The sequence below is a fragment of the Aquarana catesbeiana genome, linkage group LG02 (assembly GCF_042186555.1).
Source record: "Aquarana catesbeiana isolate 2022-GZ linkage group LG02, ASM4218655v1, whole genome shotgun sequence".
Taxonomy (NCBI): Eukaryota; Metazoa; Chordata; class Amphibia; order Anura; family Ranidae; genus Aquarana; species Aquarana catesbeiana.
This window is the reverse complement of record NC_133325.1, coordinates 810,618,894-810,646,737: the sequence shown is the minus strand read 5'-3', so window position 1 is coordinate 810,646,737 and position 27,844 is coordinate 810,618,894. Positions and strand designations below refer to the sequence as shown.

General features: G+C 44.7%; 1 protein-coding gene across 2 annotated transcripts in view; it reads right to left on the bottom strand.

Moving 5' to 3' along the window:
- The window catches only part of LOC141129508 (T-cell surface antigen CD2-like), a 53,727-nt gene that overhangs the window by 5,251 nt on the left and 20,632 nt on the right, over positions 1 to 27,844 (bottom strand). For both annotated transcript variants that reach the window (XM_073617587.1, XM_073617586.1), the window contains exons 2-4: positions 26,011 to 26,334; positions 11,517 to 11,762; positions 2,863 to 3,123 (exon numbers count right to left, since the gene is read on the bottom strand). In XM_073617587.1, coding sequence (XP_073473688.1) covers positions 2,863 to 3,123; positions 11,517 to 11,762; positions 26,011 to 26,334 — 831 coding nt within the window. The remainder of the gene's footprint in view (positions 1 to 2,862; positions 3,124 to 11,516; positions 11,763 to 26,010; positions 26,335 to 27,844) is intronic.

Below are 27,844 nucleotides of genomic sequence, written 5' to 3'. Positions count from 1 at the left end.
ATCACTGCTCCTGAAAAAACGGCCGTTTTTAAAACTTTTTTTTGCATTGATCAATGTCCCCTGGGGCAGGACCCGGGCCCCCAAACACTTTTTATGACAATAACTTGCATATTAGCCTTTAAAATTAGCACTTTTGATTTCTCCCATAGACTTTTAAAGGGTGTTCCACGGCATTCGAATTTGCCGCGAACACCCCAAATTGTTCGCTGTTCGGCGAACTTGCGTACAGCCAATGTTCGAGTCGAACATGAGTTCGACTCGAACTCGAAGCTCATCCCTAGCCTGGAAGTGGGAGTAAAATACCTGTATTAGACAGGTATCTGCTCCCCCCTGAAAGGTGTCAAACGTGACACTGGAGGGGGGGAGGAGCCGGAAAAGCGGAAGTTCCATTTTTGGGTGGAAAAAAAAAGTCAGTACTCGTACTCTGTCTTAAAAACTGGTATTGGTGTGTCCCTGAAATGGATTGTCCGAATTTGAAAATTGATTTGAATTCGAAAATGAATTTGTAATCGAAATGGAAATATATTGCAATAAATACAGTTGGGTATAAAAGTGAAATAAGATAATGATTCCCACTTAGGCTGCTTTATGGAATAGAACAGAATAAAAATTAAATATAATAGACTAAAATAAAAAAAAAATAGAATCAAATAAAACATAATAGAAAAGAAAGGAATATAATATAATATAATAAAAAATAGTTGAATAAAATAAAACAGAATAGAATATAAAAGAAAAGAACAGAATAAAATAGAACAGTCTTCTGAAATTTAACAGCTTTCAATTTGAAAATAACGAATATACAAAAATCCGAATATATGAAACAAATCCCAAAAAGAAATCATTCTAACATATGGAATAGGACAAAACAAAATTACAAACTAAATGAACAAATCTGAAACAAAACAAATTTCTTACATTGTGGGCATCTCTAACGACTAATTTGCAACTATAAGGCTTTTTTTTTATAATTTATAAGTTATACTGTTTTGTTAAAAAAAAAAAACCTTGAGAAAAAAGAACACAATTTGAATGTATTTTTTTTAATACCATAATTGTATCTCATAATTACAGTAATAAACAGATGAACACTACCACCTTCCGGTTGCAGTGGAATTTGCAGACTGAAGGCTGATTTTCCTAATTAAGCTTCAAGGCCCCTTTCACAGTTGTGCGACTTGTCCTGCGACTTGGGACTGCAAAGTCGCATGACAAGCCGTACCCCATGATTTCCAATGGGTACCGTTCATATCTGTGTGACTTCAAGTAGTCCCTGTACTTCTTTGATGCGAGTGGAGGTCCATAGACCTCAAGTTGACACAAGTTGACACAGGCATTGCCTGAAATCACGGCAAAATGTTTTCTTTAATAAAAATAACAAACATGCCTATACTTACCAGCTCTGTGCGATAGTTTTGCACAGAGCAGTCACCGATCCCCCTCTTCTGGGGTCCCCTGCTGGCACTCCAGGCCCCTCCTCTTCATCGGGTGCACTCTTGGGAAACCGCTTTCCCTGGGGGCACCCGTGCATGCTCGTTCCTGAGTCCCGCTGCTGTGTCCATTGACACGGCCAGCAAGTCTCGACCCTGCTCCCCGCTCCCGTGTCACAGGATTTGATTGAATGGTTCCTGCTGCTATAAATCTGTCCAATGAGGAGAGAGACAGTAGCTGAAGCACATCGCTGGATTGGATGGAGCTCAGGCAGGAAAAAGGGGGGGTCTGGGGAGACCTGCAGCATAGAAGGTTTTCACCTTAATGCACACAATACAGGTGAAAAACCTTAACGTGATTGTAAAGTCTACTTTTTATTTTTAGTTAAACATAACAAACATGTTATACTTACCGGCTCTGTAATGTTTTGCACAGAGCAGCCTGGATCCTCCTCTTCTCGGGTCCCTCTTTGGTGCTCCTGGCCCCTCCCACCTGTTGAGCGCCCCCACAGAAAGGAACTTGCTATGGGGGCACCCCAGTCCCAATTCCCTGTGTCCATTCAGACATGGAGCCGTGGCCTGCCCCCCTTCCTCTCCTCATTGGCTGGCTGACTGACTTTGACAGCAGCAGGAGCTAATGGTGCCACGCTGCTGTCTCAGCCAATGAGGAGGGCAGCTGAGACACTCCTACAACATCGCTGCATCTAGATGGGGATCAAGTAAGTATTAGGGGGGCTGAGGGGGGCTGCTGCACACAGAAGGTTTTTTATCTTTATGCATAGAATGCACCTTCTGCCTTTACAGCCACTTTATGTGATCTCTTATGTCATAGCTGACACAGTGATCACATGATCCCTACCAACCACTCAGACCGGATCTCAATCGTCAGGGGGAACCGTGGTTCTCAAACGAGATTCAGGATTAAAAGTCAGCAGCCACACAAAGTGTCAGCTGGTGTCTCACGAAGGTTGGAACTCTATTAATGTATCCCCAGCATAGACATCATGGTAGGGAACGGTAATTTACAAATTGTGGGTAGAAAGGAGTTAAAAATATTTGACACCACTTCTGATTTGTTCCCATTGTGTCTCTGAAGCCCTGTTGGTCCTTTATTAGCCGTTACAAGGTTTTGTGAGTAGTTTTCAGCCATCAAATGCTGCACGAGATGATAAAATAGCACTGTGTTCTACAATACTATTGTTAGGTGCTTGTGAGTTTCTCCCTTATGTCCTGTTTTGGTGACACCCATTATACCCTGACACACAGGGTGTCACCAGAACAGGAAATGAGAAATAGGGACATGGTCAACAATAAAAAGTTTTGTCATGATTCCACTGGAAGACCATACACCCCTGGCCAACCCTCCCACTGGTCCCTCGCTGCCCATTCCTGAACATTACTATCCATATAGAATGAGTCCAACACCTCTCACCTTGGCAGTGAATCACCTGCTGGGGAGTCCACACCTGGTTGAAGACATTCTGGGCCATGCAGCTGACATTCCATGGAGAGTTGGCGTCCCCTGTGATGTGATTCTTATTGACTTGCCATGAAGAATTGGTGTCGCTCTGCAGGGGCTGCCCATCTACAGTCCAGGAGTACAAAGCGTCTGCCCCCGACTTCACCACACAGGAGATGGTCACAGAACCGTTCACGTGGCAGGAAAAATCCAGACTTGGGTCCAAGAGAGCATCTGTGGAACAGAGAGGAAGATCTAAACCTGGATCCTTCACTGGAGAGAATTCATATTACTGCTATTGGTAGGACCTGGTGAGGATTGCATTACTGCTAAACCCTTTGAAAGGATGACCATCCCCTGACAATACTCTGACTGGCTTCAGTACTGTCTGACCCAATGACCTAGGACAAGAATACAGGTCGGGGAACTGAAGTGATCTTTATAGTTGTTCTTTATCAGTGACATAGAAAGTACCGAACCCCTTGGATCAGCATGACAAACTGGGAACTGGTATTTTCTGGAAAGATCAGTAATTAAATACTTCTCCAGGACAGATGTGGTGGGTACCTGCTGTATGACAGAGGTTGCAAGAGAACACAAGGCAACTCAGAGTTTCCTTTAACAGGCTTTTATCCGAAACAGGAACCAGCAATTACAAGAACACCATTTTCTTTTTCACGTACACCCAAAAATAACAGGACATGTTCTACAATGAACAACAATGTAGAGGCATGGGTCCTTAAATTTCAGAGACAGAAGGTTGTGCGAGGCATGTGCCCTAAAAGAAATCCAGGTATGGCAATTTTACATAGTTACATTAGTCCAGCTTGGATCAACTATGTATATACCATACCTGTGGGATGCCTCTAGAAACTGGAAATCACTGTATAGACAAAGCTACTACACTGCTACTCCAGTGATCTCCACTGGCTTCCAGGTTCCTTGCTGAGTGGCCGCCCTGATGCAATGTGAACACAGGAGGTTAGCTGCTTGGCATGGGCTCCGTTCAAAGATCACTTTACATGATCTAAATCAATGCAAATTGAACGATTGGATAAGGTGGGAAGTGTGACATCACTGGCTCACCTCTCCACATCATCCAATCAAAGGACACTTTGCATGCATTGAGAGAAGGCAAAGGGATTTCTGAATAGTGCCCATGCCAAGAGGCTGACCTCCTGTGTTCAGAATACTGCAGGGGAGGTACTGGGCATGGTGAGTGAAGTGAAGATCACTGTAGTAGGGGTGTAGTAGCAGTGTCTACTGTAGTGATTTCCAGCTTCTAGAGGGATCTCACAGCTATTGTATATACATAGTTACATAGTAGGTGAGGTCGAAAAAAGACACAAGTCCATCAAGTCCAACCTATGTGTGTGATTATGTGTCAGTATTACATTGTATATCCCTGTATGTTGTTGTCGTTCAGGTGCTTATCTAATAGTTTCTTGAAGCTATCGATGCTCCCCGCTGAGACCACCGCCTGTGGAAGGGAATTCCACATCCTTGCCGCTCTTACAGTAAAGAACCCTCTAAGTAGTTTAAGGTTAAACCTCTTTTCTTCTAATTTTAATGCGTAGCCACAAGTCTTGTTAAACTCCCTTCTGCGAAAAAGTTTTCTCCCTATTGTGGGGTCACCAGTCCGGTATTTGTATATTGAAATCATATCCCCTCTCAAGCGTCTCTTCTCCAGAGAGAATACGTTCAGTGCTCACAACCTTTCCTCATAACTAATATCCTCCAGACCCTTTATTAGCTTTGTTGCCCTTCTTTGTACTCGCTCCATTTCCAGTACATCCTTCCTGAGGACTGGTGCCCAGAACTGGACAGCATACTCCAGGTGCGGCCGGACCAGAGTCTTGTAGAGCGGGAGAATTATCGTTTTATCCCTGGAGTTGATCTCCTTTTTAATGCCAATATTCTGTTTGCTTTGTTAGCAGCAGCTTGGCATTGCATGCCATTGCTGAGCCTATCATCTACTAGGACCCCCAGGTCCTTTTCCATCCTAGATCCCCCCAGTGGTTCTCCCCCCAGTGTATAGATTGCATTCAGATTTTTGCCACCCAAATGCATTATTTTACATTTCTAAATTGAACCTCATTTGCCATGTAGTTGCCCACCCCATTAATTTGTTCAGATCTTTTTGCAAGGTTTCCACATCTTGCGGAGAAGTCATTGCCCTGCTTAGCTTAGTATTGTCCACAAATACAGAGATTGAACTGTTTATCCCATCCTCCAGGTCATCTATGAACAAATTAAATAGGATTGGTCCCAGCACAGAACCCTGGGGAACCCCACTACCCACCCCCGACCATTCCGAGTACTCCCCATTTATCACCACCCTCTGAACTCGCCCTTGTAGCCAGTTTTCAATCCATGTACTCACCCTATGGTCCATGCCAACAGAACTTATTTTGTACAATAGACATTTATGGGGAACTGTGTCAAATGCTTTTGCAAAATCCAGATACACCACGTCTACGGGCCTTCCTTTATCTAGATGGCAACTCACCTTCTCATAAAAGGTTAGTAGATTGGTTTGGCAAGAGCGATTCTTCATGAATCCATGCTGATTACTGCTAATGATACCGTTCTCATTACTAAAATCTTGTATTTAGTCCCTTATCATCCCCTCCAAGAGTTTACATACTATTGATGTTAGGCTAACTGGTCTGTAATTCCCAGGGATGTATTTTGGGCCCTTTTTAAATATTGGTGCTACATTGGCTTTTCTCCAATCAGCTGGTACCATTCCAGTTAGTAGACTGTCATTAAAAATTAGGAACAACGGTCTGGTAATTACTTGACTGAGTTTCCTAAGTACCCTCGGATGCAAGCCATCTGGTCCCGGTGATTTATTAATGTTAAGTTTCTCAAGTCTAATTCTAATTCTGTCCTCTGTTAACCATGTAGGTGCTTCCTGTGTTGTGTCCTGAGGATAAACACTGCAGTTTTGGTTACTGAAGCCCCCCGATTCACTCGTGAAGACTGAGGAGAAGAATAAATTCAATACCTTCGCCATCTCCCCATCCTTTGTAACCAGATGTCTTTATGGGGCCAATATGGTCTGTCCTCCCTTTTTTACTGTTTACATACTTATAGATTTTCTTTGGATTTTTTTTGCTCTGCTCCGCTATGTGTCTTTCATGTTCTATCTTAGCCGTCCTAATTGCACCCTTACATTTCTTGTTGAATTCTTTATAATGCTGCTGATGATGATGATCCCTCAACTATTCATATGCATTTTTACATTGGAATTAAGCCATCCAGGACCTTTTAAATTTATTACCCAATGGGATGCATTGGCTAATGCCCTTATTTAAAGCAAACCCATCTCTCCTCCGTATTCTTTGTTCCTAATATTTTATCACAATTTATGCCTTTTAGCAAGGTTTGTAGTTTAGGGAAGTTGGCTCTTTTGAAATTCAGTGTCTTTGTGTTCCCTTTATGTTTCCTATTTGTGTGATTTATACTGAAGCCAATTGGCCTGTGATCGCTGTTACCTAAATTGCCCCGTATTTCCACATCCGTGATCAGGTCTGTATTGTTGGTAATCAGTAGATCCAGTAACGCTTTATTTCCAGTTGGTGAGTCTACCATCCAAAATTGTCCTGCAAGACATTTAGGAACTGGCGAGCCTTAGTTACTTTAAAGTAGGGATGAGCCGAACACCCCCCGATTCGGTTCGCACCAGAACTTGCGAACAGACCAAAACTTCGCACGAACGTTAGAACCCCATTGAAGTCTATGGGACTCGAACGTTCGAAATCAAAAGTGTTCATTTTAAAGTCATGGGGAATGCCACAGGGAAGTCCCCGTCAAGTCCCCGTGCATCAGAAGGGGGCTGGGTCACTGGGTGGCCCCACTCTCTGTTATTTAAGAACAGTCAGAAGACGAGAAGCGTCACACAGTGGGAGCCTCCCATCCAATCATGGATGCAGAGCGGCCCGAAAAGAAGATGAAGAGAAGAAGATGAAGAGAAGAAGATGAAGAGAAGAAGATGAAGAGAAGAAGATGAAGAGAAGAAGATGAAGAGAAGAAGATGCCGCGGAGGGAGATGCCGGATGAGAACACCGGAGAAAGAAGCAGAGGATCGGAGGAAGAAGAAGATGGAGGAAGAAACCGAAGGAAGATAGAAGAAAGAAGATAGAAGATGGAAAAAAGAAGACTTTAAATAAAGGAATTGTCAAAAACTGTCTCGTCATTTTTAACATTTTTGACAGTTTTTTTGTGAAATAGTTACCCCCTTACCATTTCACATAGGGTGGGGGCCGGGATCTGGGGGTCCTCTTGTTAAAGGGGGCTTCCAGATTCCGATAAGCCCCCCGCCCGCAGACCCCCACAACCACCGGCCCTTGACCTCATCAACATGGGGACAAGGTGCTTTGGTGGGCTACCCCAAAGCACCCTCCCAATGTTGAGGGCATGTGGCCTGGTACGGTTCGGGGGGGGGCGCTCTCTCATCCCCCCCTCTTTTCCTGCGGCCTGCCAGGTTGTGTGTTCGGATAAGGGTCTGGTATGGATTTTTTGGGGGACCCCACGCCAATTTTTTTTTTTAACTTTGGCGCGGGGTTCCCCTTAAAATCCATACCAGACCTGAAGGGCCTGGTATGGAATTTTAGGGGGACTCCCACGTCATTTTTTTTTTTTTAATTTTGGTTCGGGGTTCCCCTGTGGGGAATTCGCATGCCGTTTTTATCAATGAACTTTTATGTGTATTGTCGGACTGGCAATTCATTTATAGCCGCGAGTAGTTTTAAATGACTTTTTTTCCTTTGAAATGTCATTTTGCTGTCAGACTGTTCTAAACACGGAAAACATGCGCCCCTTTACAGGCATACTATAGACACCCCCCAGGTACGAAATTTAAAGGGATATTACACTTTTATTGTTTGACTTTAAGCATTATTAAAATCACTGCTCCCGAAAAAACGTCCGTTTTTAAAACTTTTTTTTGCATTGATCCATGTCCCCTGGGGCAGGACCCAGATCCCCAAACACTTTTTATGACAATAACTTGCATATAAGCCTTTAAAATTAGCACTTTTGATTTCTCCCATAGACTTTTAAAGGGTGTTCCACGGCTTTGGAATTTGCCGCGAACACCCCAAATTGTTTGCTGTTCGGCGAACTGGCAAACAGCCGATGTTTGAGTCGAACATGAGTTCGACTCGAACTCGAAGCTCATCCCTACTTTAAAGTGATTGTAAAGGATGTTTTTTTTTTTTTTGTTTTAAATAACAAACATATCATACTTACCTCCACTGTGAAGCTCGTTTTGCACAGAGTGGACCCAATTGTCCATTTCTGGGGTCCCCTGGCTCCTCCCCGCATCAGATAACTCCCTAGGAGAAGCGCGCTCCCGGGGGATTACCTTGCGGGCGCGCTCCCGAGTCATTCATTTGGTGTCCATAGCCGTCAAATGTGCGACTCAGCCCCATCCCCGGGGCCCGCGTTATTCGATTGACAGCAGCGGGAGCCAATGGCTGCGCAGCTATCAATCTATCCAATCAAGAGCTGAGACCCTGTGGAGAGAGGGACGGTGCATCCCCGGGAAGGGAAATTCGGGGCTCAGGTAAGTAAAATGGGGAGGGGTAGGGGGCGGTGACTGCAAGGTGTTTTTTCACCTTAATGCATAGGATGCATTAAGGTGAAAAAACACGAGGGTTTACAAGCCTTTAACTACTTGCTGCCCGCCCGCCGTCATATGACGGCGGGACGGTGCAGCTGTTATCCTGGGCCGCCGTCATATGACGGCGCAGCCTTCCAGGCAGCCCAGGTGGCGCGCGCGTGCCCACCGCATCGCTCGGTCCCTGTGTGCATGTCCGGCGGCTGCGATGTCCCCCGGGCACCCACGATTGCCCGGTAACCAAGCAGGACCGTGGATCTGTGTATGTAAACACACAGATCTACATCCTGTCAGATGGGAGGAGACCGATGGTGTGTTTCTTGTACAGAGGAACACCGATCAGTCTCCTCCCCTTGTGAATCCCCTCCCCCCACAGTTAGAATCACTCCCTAGCAACACATTAACCCCTACAGCGCCCCCTGCTGGTTAACCCCTTCATTGCCAGTCACATTTATACAGTAATCAATACATTTTTATAACACGGATCGCTGTATAAATGTGAATGGTCCCAAAAATGTGTCAAAATTGTCCGATGTGTCCGCCGCAATATCGCAGTCACAATAAAAATCGCAGATCGCCGCCATTACTAGTAAAAAAAAAAATAATAAAAATGCTATAAATCTATCCCCTTATTTTGTAGACGCTATAACTTTTGCGCAAACCAATAAATATACGCTTATTGCGATATTTTTTACCAAAAATATGTAGAAGAATACGTATCGGCCTAAAATGAGGAAAAAATTTGTTAAAAAAAAAAAAATTGGATACTTATTATAGCAAAAAGTAAAAAATATTGTGTTTTTCTCAAACTTGTCACTCTTGTTTTGTTTATGGCACAAGAAATAAAAACCGCAGAGGTGATCAAATACCACCAAAAGAAGGCTCTATTAGTGGGGAAAAAAATGATAAAAATTTCATTTGGGTACAGTGTTGTATGACCGCACAATTGTTATTCAAAGTGCGACAGCGCTGAAAGCTGAAAATTGGCTTGGGCAGGAAGGGGGTGAAAATGCCCGGTATGGAAGTAGTTAATCCAAGGTGGATTAATATAAGTATTTAAAAATGACCAAATCTAGAATAAATGTTTAAGCTTCGGACAGGCTAATTCTCCTTGCTTCAGTAACCCTGCTAACAGCTCAACTGCTCCACCAAAACACATCCATAGACTTGGTCTTACATTTTAGGAATCTAGTAGATTAACTCCTAGGGCTCCAAACTGCTCTGACTGAGGAGCAAGGCCTAACTATCCCTAACAAGTAGGTACCTGTCTGTGCCTACTCACTTCCCTGCAACCAAGGACCTTCCTGTGTTCTGTATAGTCCTTCTGCTTCCAAGATGGCCGTTGAAATCTCAATAGAGCTCCTCTGTGTCATATTAGACACATGCTCTCTCAGGATGGGCCCTAGAGCCAAGTCATGTGACCACCTAGTTTACTACAGATTTACAAGACAAATTTAGAAGTAACTTTGTGATCTCCAGATTACTACATCACTTCCTGCACTGCTAGTTGGCACAGTGGTCTCAGCTCTCCCGAGGTTACCATTGGCTGCCGATACCACCTGCCGCACCTGCCTAGCCTGTTGTTTGAAGATTCTCAAAATATTCAACCAGTTCACTCCAAGCCGGGTTCTAACGGAAGTAAAGATTCACTCTATAAAGAAATCCTCAGCAGTTGACTCCAGGCATGCAGTGCAGCTGGTCCATCCCTATTACAACAGTGATGTCAAAGGATCCACATGACATCATTGCCCCAATAAGCAAGTTAGAACAGCATTTAATAATAAGTAAAGCTCTTGCCTATTAGGACAATGACAACATTGAATATGGGGACCTCATGTGCCATGGTGATTAACCTTCACCAGTTGGCCAAAGGGTCTTCTGTCTGGGGGTCCTCTGTTATTTATTTATTTTTTTGTATAGTGCAGTGGTCAGGGGCCCTTTAGACCACTTTTTTTCTGGTTCAATAATATGTCCAGCAGATTGAGTAATGGGGTCCACCCTCCCATAGTTTACAAATACATGTGCATTCATCAAGCATTTTTTTTTTTAGGAAGACCTGTTCACCTGCTTATATATGCCATTATCTAATCAGCCAATCATGTGGGAGCAGCGTGATGCCTAAAATTCGGTCAGGAACTTCAGTTAATGTTCACATCAAACACTAGAATGGGGAAAAATGTGATCTCAGTGATTGTGATGTCATTGTTTGTTTCAGACAGGCTGGTTTTGGTATTTCTGTAACTGCTGGTCTCCTTGAATTTTCACCCACATTGATCACCGGAGCAGCCATTCTCAATCAGGGATACTTGGAAACCTAGGGTTCTTCCAGAGATTTATAGGGGTTCATTGAGCCAGGGCTGATTGATCTTCCATTTAATAGTGCCTTCATGGTTTTGGCCAACATCACTTGGAAGACCATCTGCATGACACCAATAAACTTTGCAGGTGTCTGTAAGGGTGACTTTCTGACAGTAGGGTGGGCATTGTTCCCATTGGCCAATAATATAAGGGTATAGTTTTATCAGCCCTGAAGACTATTTTAAGGGTTCCTATGGGGTAAATAGGTTGAGAAAGGCTACTCTAGAGTTTACTCAGAATAGTGTGAAAAACATCTTGTGAGTGTCAGTTCTGTGGGTAGAAACACCATGCTGATGAGAGAGGTCAGAGAAGAATGGTCAGTCTGGTTGAAGCTGACAGAAATGCTCTGATAACTCAGATAACCGATCTTTACAATTGTGGTGAGCAGAATGTACAATAGGTGGAACCTTGAGGTGGATGGACTACTATAGCAGAAGACCATGTTGGGTTCCTAACAGCTAAGAACAGGAAGCTGAGGCTGCGGTGGGCACTGGATCACCACAACCAGACAGACTGGACAAATGTAGCCTAGTCTGACGAATCTTCATTTCTGCTAAGTTCCACATATGTTAGGCCAGTCAATGGATCTAAATATAAAAGAACACTTTTTGGCTATGTCAGATGTTGGACATGTTCTACTCACCTTGACAGGACTTGGGGAAGACATTGGTCATCTTCTGGCTGACCTTGTTATTTGCAGAGCAGCTAATGTTCCAGGGAGGAGGCAATGACGTTGTCACGTTGATGAGACCCATTTCAGACTCCCTGAACTCTTCTCTATTGATGGTCAGAAGGATTTGGGGTTTTGTCCCTTTCTCCACAGCACATGTGACCAGAAGGCTGTCATTGGAGAGACATTGGAGCTTCACAACAGGATCCGATACAACATCTGAGAGGAAGAGATGGAGGGAAAGATCGGGGAAAGGGAGAACAAGGAGGGAAATAAAGAGAGAAGAGACAATTAAATAAAGCAAAAAAGAAATTCCGTAAGTTGACAAAAGTCTTATGGGCATTGGGCTGAAAGCTGGGGGAGATTTCTACCGACTGTAAATTGGATCAATGTAAGTCACATTTGATCATGGAGAACTAAGAAAGAGTGTAAAAAAGTGTGAAGTTGTGTTGCTGGTCCTCTAGGCAGGAATCAATATTCCCAAAATGCCATCCACAAGGAGATTTTTAAGAACAACAAAACTCAAGAACAAAAATGTCATAAATTGCCATTTACCTGTCCTTAGATCCTAGATTCTTTTTCTTTTTAAGTTTAAAAAAAAAAGTTCAGGTTTAAAAAAAGCAAACATTCATACTCACCTAGGTGGATGCAGCATTGGTCTGATGCTGCATCTGTCCCTTGCTGCCTATAAGACTGAGAACTGAGCGATTAAACACCGCTGATTGCTCAGTTCTTAGTTTGCAGAGAGCCGGTGACTGGTAATCACCAGCTCTCTGCTGTGCCCCTCCAGTGCTCACTGGAGCTCTGGGATTTGGAGGGGGCGGGAGGGGCTGGCTCTGGCTCTCAGTGGCATGCTGAGAGGTTGAGCCGGCTGCTGGTCATGCTTCAGGTGGATTCCGGCAATATAGTTGGAATCCTGGATCGGCTCTGTGATGTCAGCCAACAGTGGGCCATAGGAGTGCAGAACTAAGTGTGTGATCCATAGAAGTATAGCTAAAATAGCTTTGGCCCTTGTTCTTCTTTAAATAATTACAAAACCCACAACAGTAAAATCAGTCTGTATATGCAGTAAAGCATGCTTGTCATACTCTCTGTGGAACCTAAGGGATTAATTTTCAGCACTATAAAAAGTCTGTTTGATCCTATCTTTGATCCTCCCCTTCTTCACCAGTCCCCAATTTATCTCCTGATAAGACAGAGACTTGGGGGCACTCTGCACATGCTCAGTTTGGTGTGTATTGCGAGAGAGTTTCTTTTTTCTTGGGAGGGTGCATGTGATCAGCACTGTCCAGACAGAGGGTCAGGGGTCATGCATCCTCATAGGCAGGGGCGGACTGACAACTCATGGGGCCCCCAGGCAATAGGAGATTATGGGGCCCCCAGGCAAAAGGAGATTATGAGGCCCCCAGGCAATAGGAGATTATGGGGCCACACACTATGTACACACACACACACACAGTATACACACACACACAGACACACAATATACACACACAGTATACACACACTGAAAAGATACTGGAGAGGTGGGGCAGCTATAATCTTGGGATTAAAAAAAAAAAAACACAGATTTTTACATACTGTCCCTGGTTTTATTGAGGCTGGCAACTCTGATGGGGCCCCTTAGTGGCATGGGGCCCTCGGGCAGTGTCCGAGAGCCCGAATGGTCAGTCCGCCCCTGCTCATAGGACAGTCAGAGGAGAATGAAAACCCCTCCTTCAAGCTTTAAGCAGACACTAATAGAATTCACAAAACTGTGGTATACTGCTGATGAGAAAAGGTATTTAGCAGTTTATATTTACTAAAATAATTGCATTTCCTTGTTCTGTGTACTGTGGGAGAGTGGATATAGTGAATGCAGGGTCCTGGGGAGACCAGATATAGTGAATGCAGGCTCCTGGGGAGACCAGATATAGTGAATGCAGGCTCCTGGGGAGACCAGATATAGTGAATGCAGGCTCCTGGGGAGAGCAGATATAGGGAATGCAGGCTCCTGGGGAGACCAGATATAGGGAATGCAGGCTCCTGGGGAGATCAGATATAGTGAATGCAGGCTCCTGGGGAGAGCAGATATAGTGACTGCAGAGTCCTGGGGAGAGCAGATATAGTGACTGCAGAGTCCTGGGGAGAGCAAATATAGTGACTGCAGGCTCCTGGGGAGAGCAGATATAGTGAATGCAGAGTCCTGGGGAGATCAGATATAGTGAATGCAGAGTCCTTGATTGGCTGTTTTCAGCCTTCCAGCTTCTTGCTGAGGTAGCCATATTAACTTTCACACATGGAAGCAGACCAGGTGACTCTAAGGATGCTGCATTTACAGCCCCGGACACCTGATGGGTCTGTGCAACTCACAGATTCCACCCTAGTTCTGGCCCAGTATAGCTGGGATTAATAATTCAACTTTAAGGACCCCAGAACGAGAAGAACAAGTGGTCCACAGGGGGCAACTTCTTATGAAACAGGACTTTGGAAAAGGTGATTATTTATGTCTGTCAGCCACTCTTTTCCCTCCAGCTTGACACATGGACCGTGTCATCAGTCACAAGCAGTTATGGCTGCCTTAGTAAATGAGCATGGGATAGAGCCAGGGTTCTCCACAGTTGTTTTACTAACATACCACTTCTTGTTTTACCTGTTACCAAAGGTGTTACCAAAAGCTGAACATCCCTTCCAGAGATTACAAAAAGATATATCCAGATGCCCAAGTCAGGATCTTACGAGTATGCATTTTGTCTGTATGGACATGTTTTTTGGATGTCCAGTGGCAAATGCTACTGCAAAGGCCACAGTAAAAAGTGTTATCAGAAGTAGTTTGTAAGTACAGAGTGCCAGAAAGTACAGAGAGTAACAGAGGAAATCATTTTTTATAGGAGAGTCCTTACTAGAAGTTTTGAGGTTTTATTTTTACACCCCTTACTGTCTACAATGTAGTGGGCAAAGTAGAGTAAGAAACTAGAAAACTTTTGCCTGAATGTTTTCTTATATTTTATGAAGCCCCTAAGGGGGATGTTGGACTCTCTCCCTATGAGATTTGGTTTGGGAGTGTGTTACTCACTTGCTTATATTTTGTCTCAGCAGCTGAAGTCCTCCATTCGGATCTCACAGAGAATGTTGCTGATCTTTTAAGGTTTTTTACAAACTCATTTATGTGTTTTCTCCCTAATTCCAGATCCTAAAAGTTTGGAAGGATCTAAAACTAAAGCCAGGTGACTTGTGGATTGTTAAGAGACATTTATATATAAGGAAATGTTTGGAGACTCAATACAGCATCTATTTCATGTACACTTTTTGCAAAACTTGAAGGAAAAGTCACCTGGATCCACACCAGACACTGCAAAAATGACTAAATGAAAGAAATCTCTGTGTTTGATTTGTTTCCCTCTTGTGATCACAGTCTAGGGTACTTTTTGATTCAATTACTTTAATTGTAAGGGATATATATATATTTGAAAAGTAGTTTAGCCATGTTGAAGTCATATTTGTCTTTTGTACGTCTTCCATTTTATGTAGAATTGTCTGTGTTTACATGTGCTGATAAGTCAGCATGCCAACAATTCAGCTAGAAGGCCATTCTGGCCACAGGAGTGTACAGCCAGTACTCTGTAAATATGTCTTATCAATCATTTGTTTTTCACAATGAAAAGTCATTTTGTAATGAAAAAGTTGCTCAGCTATTATTTTCTCCACAATGGAGTTTTTTGCCTCTTTGGCCAGGACTACCTCCACCTAAGTGTGTGGAGGTTCCAGGTTAAAGGTGATAGCAGGTATGGTTAGTGATCAAAATATTGATCAAAAGAGGGGAGACTGTAATGGAAATTTGTAAGTTCTGTATATAATTGTATTGTATTTTGTATGTATTGCACTCTGCCCTCACTGTGCACACAGCACTAATAATGTTTTCAGTAAATGTTTACATTCTTTTGAGTCCTGATTAGAATTAGCCTGCCTATGTAACGCCCCTTGTTACGATAAACCTACAATTGTAATATTAATGTGATACCTACGTAATCATGTGCATAAAAACCTTCAATTGCGTCATAATAAAGCAGAACAGTAATTTGGAAAGATGCTGAGCGTATCTTTTGTGTCTGTTCCCTACTGCAGTAGATATTATTAATTTGGAACCACTAATCAATATGAGGATAGGAGTTGCCTATCATCAATTTAACCGAGTTATGCACATGATTACGTAGGTATCACATTAATATTACAATTGTACATTTATGGTAACAAGGGGCGTTACATAGGCAGGCTTATTCTAATCAGGACTCGAAAGAATGTAAACATTTACTGAAAACATTATTAGTGCTGTGTGCACAGTGAGGGCAGAGTGCAATACATACAAAATACAATACAATTATATACAGAACTTACAAATTTCCATTACAGCAGATATAGTGAATGCAGAGTCCTGGGGAGAGCAGATATAGTGAATGCAGAGTCCTGGGGAGAGCAGATATAGTGAATGCAGAGTCCTGGGGAGAGCAGATATAGTGACTGCAGGCTCCTGGGGAGACCAGATATAGTGACTGTAGGGTCCTGGGGAGATCAGATATAGTGAATGCAGAGTCCTGGGGAGAACATATATAGTGAATTCCGGCTCCTGGGGAGAGCTGAGGATAAAACGCAGGTGCCACTCTAAGTGCAGTATAACAGTAGATTTAATTTCACAAGTGGATATAGGTACTCACAAGAGTAAGGTAGTAACAGGCATTTAGGCCGGTGATTGCCGATGATCACCAGTACAGCCCGTTCTGAGTCTCAAGCAAGTAGCTCTATGGATGCATCTACTTCACGGACGTTCAGCAAATTGCGCCTAAATGCCTGTTACTACCTTACTCTTGTGAGTACCTATATCCACTTGTGAAATTAAATCTACTGTTATACTGCACTTAGAGTGGCGCCTTTGTTTTATCCTCAGCTGTTCCAGAAGACCCTTCTTATCTTCCACTGGGCTGCCTTCAAGTTGCTTTTAGATGGACTTTATGGACTTTTTATGAGTCAGTTTTTTAAAATTCCCCCCAACCATTCCCTTCCCCTATGAGCAACTTAGGCTGTTTGGCTTACATTGAGCCTGGCGCAATCACCGACTTATTTCCTATGTGTAGGCAGAGCAGCCATATACATTACTATCTGGGTTATGCGCCACCTATAGGTGAATGGACACTGGTAGAATAACCAAATACAGGAAGTGATCCCCTATATAACCCCTCACATACAGGAAGTACTCCAGTTTTGTAGCAAGCAATGAACTCCCTAAAAGAGAAGGGAGGGGCCTCTGTGTCCCATGATGTACTCAAAGAAATGGATTTTACAGGTAAGTATGAAGAAAAAAATCACATTTTCTTTCTCGTACATCGGGGAGAGCAGCCATATACATTACTACCTGGGACGTCCCAGAGCAATAGCCTTGAGTGGAGGGAGACACACTGTATGAAATCACCATCAGATTTATACAGCAGCCTGTAAGACGCTTTGGCCAAAAGCCGAGTCCTCTGCTGCCTTAACATCACCTAATAAAATCTTGTGAACGTATGTACCAAAGACCAAGTATCGGCCTTGCAAATCTGCGCCACTGACACCTGATGGTGAAAAGCCCAGGAGGTTCCAACACCCCTGGTAGAATGAGCTCTAACCCCAAATGGAGGAGCTTTACCTTTCAGGCCATAGGCCTGAGTGATTATCTGGCGAATCCAAAGTGAAAAGGATGCCTTAGAAGCCTCTTGACCCTGCTTGGGACCTTCCGGCAAAACAAAAAATGAATCAGAACTTCTGATGCTTGCAGACCTTCCAAGGTACACTCTGACCACCCGCACCACATCCAGAAGGTGCAATTGCTTCTCTTCTGGCGAGCCAGGCTGAGAGAAAAAAGAAGATAGAACAATGTCCTAAATTTAAATAAAATTTAGAAACTACCGTATATACTCAAGTATAAGTCGATCCGAATATAAGCCGAGGACCTACTTTTACCACAAAAAACTGGGAAAACGTATTGACTCGAGTATAAGCCGAGGGTGAGCCTCACTGTGTCCATTGCATGCCTCTGTGCCTCAGTGTATGCCTCCTGTTTATGCCTCAGTGTATACATTGCCGATCTCCCTATCTAATCAGCCCGTGTCATGCAGTCAGACGGCGGCCATCCAGTGTTCAAAAGCCGTGCCTCTTCCTCGTCCTCGTCCTCTGTGATAGGCGGAAAACTCAGTTTCCCAGCAGTCAGTGTTCCCCCTATCACAGACATCCTCTCATTCTTGTCCGTGGGATGAGAATGAGAGGACGTCCGTGATAGGCTGAACACTGAACACTGACTGCTGGGAAACTGAGTGTTCCCTTATAACGGACGAGGATGAGCAGGAGATGTGGCTTTTGAACACCGGTCGGCTGCCGTCTGAGCATTACACAGTTGATCAGGTAGGGAGATGGCACCGTGACTCGAGTATAAGTCGAGGGGGGCACTTTCAGCAAAAAAAAAATGTGCTGAAAAACTCGGCTTATACTCGAGTATATTCGGTAGCTTAGGCAAAAAAGGACGGGACAGGACGTAACACCACTTCATCATGGTGCAAAATCAAATACGGCTCCTTACAGGAAAGGGCTGACTATTCAGAGATCCTTCTAGCCCAAGTAATTGCAAAAAGAAAAGCCAACTTCAGTGTCAAAAGAACTAACGGAACTTTGTCGATTGGTTCAAAAGGCTGCTCCTGTAGCACCAACAAAACCAAATTCAAATCCCAAGGGCAAAGAGGCGATTTAACGGGAGGCAATAAGTGAGTGACTCCCTGAAGAAAAATCTGAACCAGGGAATGTAAAGCCAAAGGCTTCTGGAGGTACACTGATAAGGCTGAAACCTGCCCTTGAATTGTTGTCAAGTCTACTCTTTTATCTAAGCCTGACTGAAGAAAAGAGAGAATTCTCTCTACCAAATATCCGTGAGGATGCCAACTTCTGGCCTCACACCATGCAATGTAAGCCTTCCAAACCCTGTGATAAACCTTCCAGGTGACCGCCTTTCTGGCATTCACCAATGTAGTTACCACTGGTTCTGAGACACCACGATCTCATAGCACCCTGGCTTCAATAGCCACGCCGTCAAATTCAGCGAGCGTAAATTCGGGTGGAATATAAGCCATTGTGACAGTAGATCGAGCTGGCGCGGAAGTGTCCAAGGCTTGCCTACTGCTAATCTCACTACCTCCGGATACCAGGCCCTCCTGGTCCAGCCTGGAGCTACCAGAATGACTGATGTCAACTCTCGGATCCTGTGCAAAAGATGTGGCAGAAGAGGAATCGGGGGCATGCATAAATCAAAGAACTGAGTCCAGGGAACTACCAGAGCATCTATCCTGATTGCAAGTGGATCTCTTGCTCTGGATACAAACTACTGAATCTTGCAGTTGAACCTGGATGCCAGCAGGTCTACATCCGGTGTACCCCACTGCTGGCAAATCTGCATAAACACGTGTGGGTGCAGAGACCATTCTCCTGGATGTATCTGTTGGAAGCTGAAATAGTCCGTTTTCAGTTCTCTACCCTCTGAAAGGCAGACAGCACTGGCAAATGCCTTTCTGCCCAGGATAAAACATGACTGACCTCCATGTGGGCCTCATAACTCTTGGTGGCACCCTGATGGTTGGCATTTTCTGTTTGTACCCTTACCGGGTGACCCTGTAATATTGTTGTCCAATAATTCAGCGTGAGGAGTATTGCCCACAGCTCTAGCACATTGATGGGCAATCCCTATTCCTTCAGAGTCCATTTCCCCTGGACTGTGGAACTTTCCATAACTGCGCCCCAGCCGGAAAGACTGGCAACTGTGGTCACTACATAGTTACATAGTAGGTGAGGTTGAAAAAAGACACAAGTCTAACAAGTCCAACCTATGTGTGATTATGTGTCAGTATTACATTATATATCCCTGTATGTAGTGGTTGTTCAGGTGATTATCTAATAGTTTCTTGAAACTATCAATGCTCCCCGCTGAGACCACCGCCTGTGGAAGGGAATTCCACATCCTTGCCACTCTTACAGTAAAGAACCCTCTACGTAGTTTAAGGTCAGAGGCGGCTCTCTAAATAGACAAATAAGGCGACCGCCTTAGGCCTCACAAATCCCAGGGGCCCCGCGGCTGCCTAATTTGCCTGTACTTCACCCTTTCCTGGCAAATCAAAGTCATGGAATGCCCGCAGCTTGTACGGCTATTTTTGTTCCCGCACGCCGCCCGCAAGCTCCACTTTTTACTGCAAAGAGAGCCAAGTCAGCTGACATCTCTCCCTGCAGTCCCCGGCTGCCTGACACACACAATCATTGCAGAGTGCCGTGGAGTGAACTGAACCCGCCCCTCCTTCTCCTGCTGTGTGATGTTTCCTGTGTACACAGAGGAGGAGGGGGAGGAGGAGGCTCACCACGCTGCTGAGACAATGCTGCTCGTCTGAGACTGCCTGAACTAATGCAAGGGGGAGAATAAGCCTACAGTTCACTTTGAGTGATTTTGGGGGAGAGGATATGTTTTAGGGGGCACTTTAGGACTTGTGCTACAAGGGGGCTTGGATATTAAATCCACCCCCTTAGCACATATCCTCTCCCCCAATCAAAGATATGTTGTCTGCCACAGAGGGGGTAGCCCTTGGCACCCCACAAGTGATGTGCACAATTGCTCCAGGTGCCCAAACTAGTGCCCCCCCTTCCAGGCATGTTAGTGCAGCAAAGTGAAAAACACAGGAACACATTGCACAATGCACATGTGACCCGGGTGCAATTTCGGCCCAATTATGTCCGCACACTCTCTGACCATATCCTGTAGTATTTCTGCAGTCTCTGACCATATCCTGTAGTATTTCTGCAGTCTCTGACCATCTCCTGTATTATGTCTGCAGTCTCTGATCATCTCCTGTATTATGTCTGCAGTCTCTGATCATCTCCTGTATTATATCTGCAGTCTCTGACCATCTCCTGTATTATGTCCGCATACTCTCTGACCATCTTCTGTATCATGTCTGCAGTCTCTGACCATCTCCTGTAGTATTTCTGCAGGGTCTGACCATCTATTTTATCATGTCCTCACAGTCTCGTAGTGTAATATAGGATGAAATGAGAGCCATCAAGCTGGAGCCTAGAGAGGACCATCTGACTGAGCCTTGCACGGTGCACCCGAGTGGTGGTCAGTAACAACTTGCTGATGTAGGGGGCAGTGAATACAGTAAGGTAAGGGGCCACTGATATAAAGGTTCCCCGTTACATCAGTAAGCCCCCCCCCTACCTTAGTGCATTCACTCTGCGGAAGGTGCTCTATGGTGACCAGAGTCCTCCCCACATTAGAGTTTCCATTTTAAATGCAAGTTGGAACTCTGTGGACAATGACATAAAGGGGAACTCTGATATAAGGTGATCTCGTCACCAGAGCCCCTCCTTACATCAGAGGTCCCCTTTACACCAAAGTCTGCAACATTCCCCCTTACATAAAATTTCCCCTTGCACTGTAAGGGGGAATCCTGCACACTCTGATGTAAGGGGGAAACTCTGTGTTGGGCTATATTAACCTGACCTTCATGTAAATGGAGGAATATGGTTTTGACTCTTGTTATACCTTAAGCATATTGCTAGTAGCAGGTGCACAAATGTTATCTATATTTGTGTGCGTGTAATAAAAAAAAATATATATATATATATATATATATATATATATATATATATATATATGTATGAAGAATTGCTTAGAGAAAGTTCTAGAAACTGTAAATTCATAGTTTTTAGGCTCTTTATATATGCAATTTATACTGTTAATTTTTATCGCTTGAATTATTTTTCTACATTGAACCTCATTTGCCATGTAGTTGCCCACCCCATTCATTTGTTCAGATCTTCTTGGAAGGTTTCCACATCCTGCGGAGAAGTTATTGCCCTGCTTAGCTTAGTATCGTCTGCAAATACAGAGATTGAACTGTTTATCCCATCCTACAGGTCGTTTATGAACAAATTAAATAGGATTGGTCCCAGCACAGAACCCTGGGGAACCCCACTACCCACCCCTGACCATTCTGAGTACTCCCCATTTATCACCACCCTCTGAACTCGCCCTTGTAGCCAGTTTTCAATCCATGTACTCACCCTATGGTCCATGCCAACGGACCTTATTTTGTACAGTAAATGTTTATGGGGAACTGTGTCAAATGCTTTTGTAAAATCCAGATACACCACGTCTACGGGCCTTCCTTTATCTAGATGGCAACTCACCTCCTCATAGAAGGTTAATAGATTGGTTTGGCAAGAACAATTCTTCATGAATCCATACTTATTACTGCTAATAATACTGTTCTCATTACTAAAATCTTGTATATAGTTCCTTATTATCCCCTCCAAGAGTTTACATACTATTGATGTTAGGCTAACTGGTCTGTAATTCCCAGGGATGTATTTTGGGCCCTTTTTAAATATTGGTGCTACATTGGCTTTTCTCCAATCAGCTGGTACCATTCCAGTCAGTAGACTGTCAGAAAAAATTAGGAACAATGGTCTGGCAATTAACTGACTGAGTTCCCTAAGTACCCTCGGGTGCAAGCCATCTGGTCCCGGTGATTTATTAATGTTACGTTTCCCAAGTCTAATTATAATTCTGTCCTCTGTTAACCATGGAGGTGCTTCCTGTGTTGTGTCATGAGGATAAACACTGCAGTTTTGTTTACTGAAGCCCCCCGATTCACTCGTGAAGACTGAGGAGAAGAATAAATTCAATACCTTCGCCGTTTCCCCATCCTTTGTAACCAAATGTCCTTCCTCATTCTTTATGGGGCTTACCTGCCGAACCTGATCCTTTAGGGCCTCTACCCTTCTTGGAGGCAAGAACACTCTTGCCTGAACTGTGTCCATGATAAGGCCTAAGTATTCCAGACTTTGGGCCGATTTCTCTGAATTTATGATCCATATGAGATGTTCCAGGAATTGGACCGTAAAGGTCATGTTCCTTATAAAAACTTGCAGCGATTGATCCCTAAGTAGGAGATCGTCTAAGTAGCAATCAGGATCCCTGTACGGGTGCTAGGATCTTTGTGAAGACCCGGGGTGTGGTTGCGAGCCCAAAGGGCAGAGCCACAAACTGAAAATGTTGTTCCTCTATGACAAAGTGCAGAAGCCTTTGATGAGATTGAAAATTTGGCACATGCAGGTATGCATCCCTGATATCTATGGATGTCAGAAAATCTCCTTCTTGGAGAGAGGTCATGACAGAGCAGACTGATTCCATTCGAAAGGGCCTGCACTGAGAGATAACGATTCAGTGCTCTTAAATCCAGAATTGGTCTAATGTCGCCATTTTGGCTTTGGAACCGTGAACAGATTTGAATAAAACCCTGTTCCCCTTTCGGGAATTGGGACCTCCATGATCACTCCCTGCCACCTTAAATGGTCTAGTGCTTGGAGTAATAGGCCCTTTCTTGAAAGGTCTGTGGGAACACTGGACCTCACAAATCTTTGAGGAGGGTAACAGTGTAATTCCAGTCTGTACCCCTGAGACACCACGGACATGACCCACCTGTTCTGAATTAGTGTTCCCCACAATCCCGCAAACTGCGGCAACCTTCCCCCCACCGGCAGGTGTGGGGGGCATCCCTTCGCAAGGAAGTTTTGGTGCCAGTATTAGCGGACCTTTAGACCCATGGCCTCTTTTGGGCTTAGCCCTGCTGTTTACCTTTGGCATCAGATCCCTGGTGCCGTCGGAACTGACTAGGGCCTGAAAAACCTGAGGAATTAGCGTGCGGCACCTTTAAAAAGAGCCGTGTAGCTACCCTTTTCACAGGAAGGAGGGAACTATTTCCTCCAGATATCTTTTGGATGTACTTATCAAGATCACCCCCAAACAAACGTTCTCCATGAAAAGGAAAACCAGCTAGCATCCTCTTACAAGGGAGCTCTGCTGACCAGCTTTTTAGCTGTAAAATTCTGCGCATGTGCACAGACAAAAGAGATCTGCTGCATGGAGTCTTTAAGGGCATCTATAGCAAAGCAAAGAGCCTGAGGCAGATCTGCTCCATCCTGAACAGAATCCTCCGGTCTATTGGGCCATCTAGCCTGATCCTTCAAGGCTTGACAGAGCCCAATTGCTGCTACTGTGGGCTGAATAGTTGAACCTTCCAGGGCGAAGGATGCCTTTAACAAGGCTTCCAGCTTCTTATCTGCAGGATCCTTAAAGACCTATGTATTATCCACTGGACAAGTTAAGGTCTTGCTCAGAGAGGAAACCTGCTTTCCTCCATAGGATATAACCGAGAAAATCTCCTTGGAGACACAAATATCCTGTCTGGGTGCTCCCAGTGGGAATATACCATCTGCTTCAAGAGTGGGTGAAAAGGAAATACCTTGTTCCTCCCTGGGTTCCTTGGAACCACAGCAGGGTACACAGGTGTTTCAGGGACCTCTACTGGAGGTAACTTAAAAGCTGTTTGGACCATCTGTACAGAGAATGGATGAGAAGCTTTTGTGATTGAGAGGCTGATATAATCTGAGCTTCTTCAGGCTCTGAATCACTTGAGGGAGATTTCTCTGCTTGGATATCAAATGCCTGACCGGCCATTATCCCTTCTACCTCGTCAACCCATTCTTGTTCCAATATAGGAGGAATAGGGGAAGGGGACCTGTTACGCTTCCTGCCACGTTGTGTGATGGAAGCGATCATTCCAGCAATTTTGCTCTCTAAACCAGCCAAAGCTGATGCCAGGTCCTCTTTAGTAATAAACTCTGATGTAGTAGTACTGGTAGTAGCCACAATGCCGGAAAGACGCAGCGGCTCAGATTGCCCGGTGACATCCGGTCTTCCAGGAGAGGCTATTGCAGCAGAGTTCCGTTTAGCCTCTACAGGGGCCTCTGATGGAATACATGTCCCCTTTTGCTGCAGCACTCCCCACAGAACGTTTCTTTGGAAGACATAGCTTGTTGAAGCAATGGTAACTGGCTTTGTGACAATACACAAGTTCCTCAGTACCATAATTCCCCCTTGGAAGAATCTTATACAATGAACTGTTCTTCCAGCTACTGTAACATAATTAGGCTGTGTCTGTAATCACCCATAGGACGCGCATGTCAGCCAGGACAGACTTCTCTGTGTCCCCTCCGCCGGCCAGCAACATTGTTGCAGAGGAAAATAGATAATAATTGGACCCTGGTTTTTCACAGGGCCCCTTACCACCTCTAGTGGGAAAAAATGAGCGTTGCAAGCAAAACTTTTTTTTTAAAAGCCCCCTTTTCCATTTCACTGCCTCCCTATCTATGCGCCCGGCCCCTTTCAGGACGCCAGACGCATGGACTCCTATGGTGGGGGGTGTTTTTTTTGAAGAACCTGATTAGAGGCAGAGGCTGATCTATATACCCTATCTGTGATGTTAATCTATATACCGTATCTGTAATGCTGGGCTATATATCCTATCTGTGATGCTAAGCTGTATACTCTGTCCTGTGTTGCTGAGCTGTATACTCCTGACACTATGGGTGGAAGCAAGTGGAATACAAGGGACAGAGTGGGTGGATTCTATAAGGGATGGGGCTTATGAGAAGTGGGAGGGGTCAAAAAGGAAGGGCAGTGTCTGGCGCCCCCCCATCCTAAAACGTCACCTGCCGCCACTGGTATAAATACTCTAAGACACAGAGCTGATGGGTTATTTGCTGCAGAGGATCAGTCCAGCCTGGAGGCTTTGCTGCCCTCTGGGCAGTGCTGCCATATGCTTCATGTTCGTGAGGCCTCGGGTGGGTGACCTGAGGGCCTGGATGCTGAAGCTACAGAGAGCTGACTGAGGGATTGCCTGCTGAAGATGCAGTCTGGTATCCCAGGAGAAAGGTGTGCCATGGATGTTGGAAGGAGGCAACCAACTTTCCTTGGACATTTGTGAGAACAGACTGATGAGAGATCATAGAGACCTTCGGGCTGCTGCCACGATTTGTGTTAGAGGGTCAGCTGTGTGTTTGCTAAAGGGGGCATTGGCTGGTGTCCTGAAGAGCTCAGTCTATCTAGTTCTCTGTGAAGGGACTCTGCTCTTGGTTCTCTAAAGAAGAAGCTTGTGTGCTTTAACTGCTTCTACCACAAAGCCAAGCCTACAGTTTGCTATATGAAAGGACTTCTGCTTTAGTCCTACAGAATGGCGTTCACTGTCCTCAACTTGTACATAGTTCTCTTTTAGGAGCATCCCACTCAATTCCCTCATCCCTATCCCAGTTACTCCAAATATAAAAAACATCAAAAACAACAGCCCTAGACTGGTTATTGAACTGAAGAGTGGCTGTGACCATGTGCCTGGCTGCGGGGCAATTACTGGGAAAAAAGAACCTGGACAATTTCCAGCGGCTCCTCCAGGGGTAGCGATGCACAGTACTTGTATAGCCGGATACAAACCCAGCATGGGTACAGTAAAGGGTGGGGGTGGCTCGGTTCTATAACTTATCCTCTATTGGGGTGCATCCAGAATCAGCAGACATCTGTATGTGCACTCACCTAATACGTGGAGATAAAAATCTTCCTCAGTATTTTTGTTATTATTTGGATGGTAAGTGATGATGTTATAGAGTCCGGAGTCCTGGTGGGTGACACGATGGAGAATCAGACTCCCGTTATTGGACAGGGAACATTCAGACTTCCTGCAGTCCGTCTTCTGGCAGATATCGGTCACCTCTGCAATGTGCTGAAGAAATCGATCGGCCGATGACTTATGCCTCCATACAAATCTATTACAGTGCGGTCCACTTGTATGATCTAGCCTCGTCTCCAGAGGGATCACAATCTTCTCTTCGACAGCAACATACAAGTCCTTGGAATTGGCTGGAAATACAGGAGGAGAAAGTCAGTGATCTATAGAAACATTCACAGTCATATTCAGACATCACTCCGACACCATTCTTCATTGCTCAGCAGAGTTCATGTCTGTTTCTGGAATCTTATTTTATTGAAATGAAATGAACTAGGGAGGAGCACAACATTGCATACAGTACCTACCAAAAATATGGTCTTGGTCCCCTGCCCATGTGTAAGCAGCCCTGATTTGCTGGCAGCCAAGCTGGCCAGGGGCTCCTCCCGTCTCCTTCATTCTCAGTGATTGAGCAGGGTACACACACATCTGTATAGGGAGAACCTCAGCCAATGCTACTCACATTCTCCTGGCCCGAGGTCCACAAAGTGAAGGAAAGTCCCCACAAGTAGCCTTTTAATGATTTTACTGTAACAGCAACATATCCCAAAACTTAACATTACATTCTCCCACTCCATAGCTCTATATGCAGTACACAATTTATCATCAGTCACAGGTACCTGAACACCAAATGTCCAACCAACTCTCCCACATCCCTCACTGTAGGTCCTCCACTAGTGATCTCTCTCTCAGTCTTCATGGTCTACCCTGAAGGGAAATCTTCTTCCTAGGCTATAGACTCTGCCTTAGACCCATCTCATACCAGATTATATAGAGGTACAATACTCCACCCACTAGCTCCACCGAAAGGGGGACATACCTTTGCTTGCACATGGTCCACATTTGGTCTGCCCGCTTTACAGGTTGATGCGCTCAAATCATACCAACTTTATGGGTTGGGCCATCCCAGACCCCCCACATCTAAAAATGCCGGAACCTTCCATGATGCTCAGCTTATGGGTTGATCCTGCCCATGTAGACCAGCAAAAATATAATCAGCATGTGGAGGCCCTGAACAGGACAGGAGGCCAGAGAGGAGTAGACCTGCACCCAGGAGAGTCAGCTGTACTGTATCCTTTCTGATCCTTATGGAGGTGGAGGCCAAGGTGGATTGCAAAAGGCCTTGTAGGCCAGGCCAAGAGTTCCCTGAGTGAGGGTCCTGGGAGAGGTGTACCTATGGAAGGGTGACTCCCGAGATCTCATTCCATGACCCAGGGTGAAAGGAAAGACTGCAACCAGGGTTGCCACCTCATTCCTTTAAAACCAAACACATATTAATTACACAGGTTCTGGGGCTAATTTAATGCAGATAAGACACTAAGTAAACTTAATTACCACCTTAATCAACCACAGAACCTGTGTAGTGAATGTGTGTTCGGTTTTAAAGGGATGAGGTGGCAACCCTAACTGCAACAGAGATGGCTGCTTAAAGTCCTGCAAATGCTTTTACATGTGACTACTGTGGACCGTCCACTAAGTGTGATTGACTATGTATTGTCAAGTGACTCTGGAGTGTATATCGATGTGACGCGGACATTCCTTCCTTGGGATATAAAGGCCAGAAATGTCATTGGGTGCCTCGGGCATGGAGAGGGCACAATATAGCAGAAGGTTTGGCCTCAGCAGGAGGAACAGTGTTCTAGC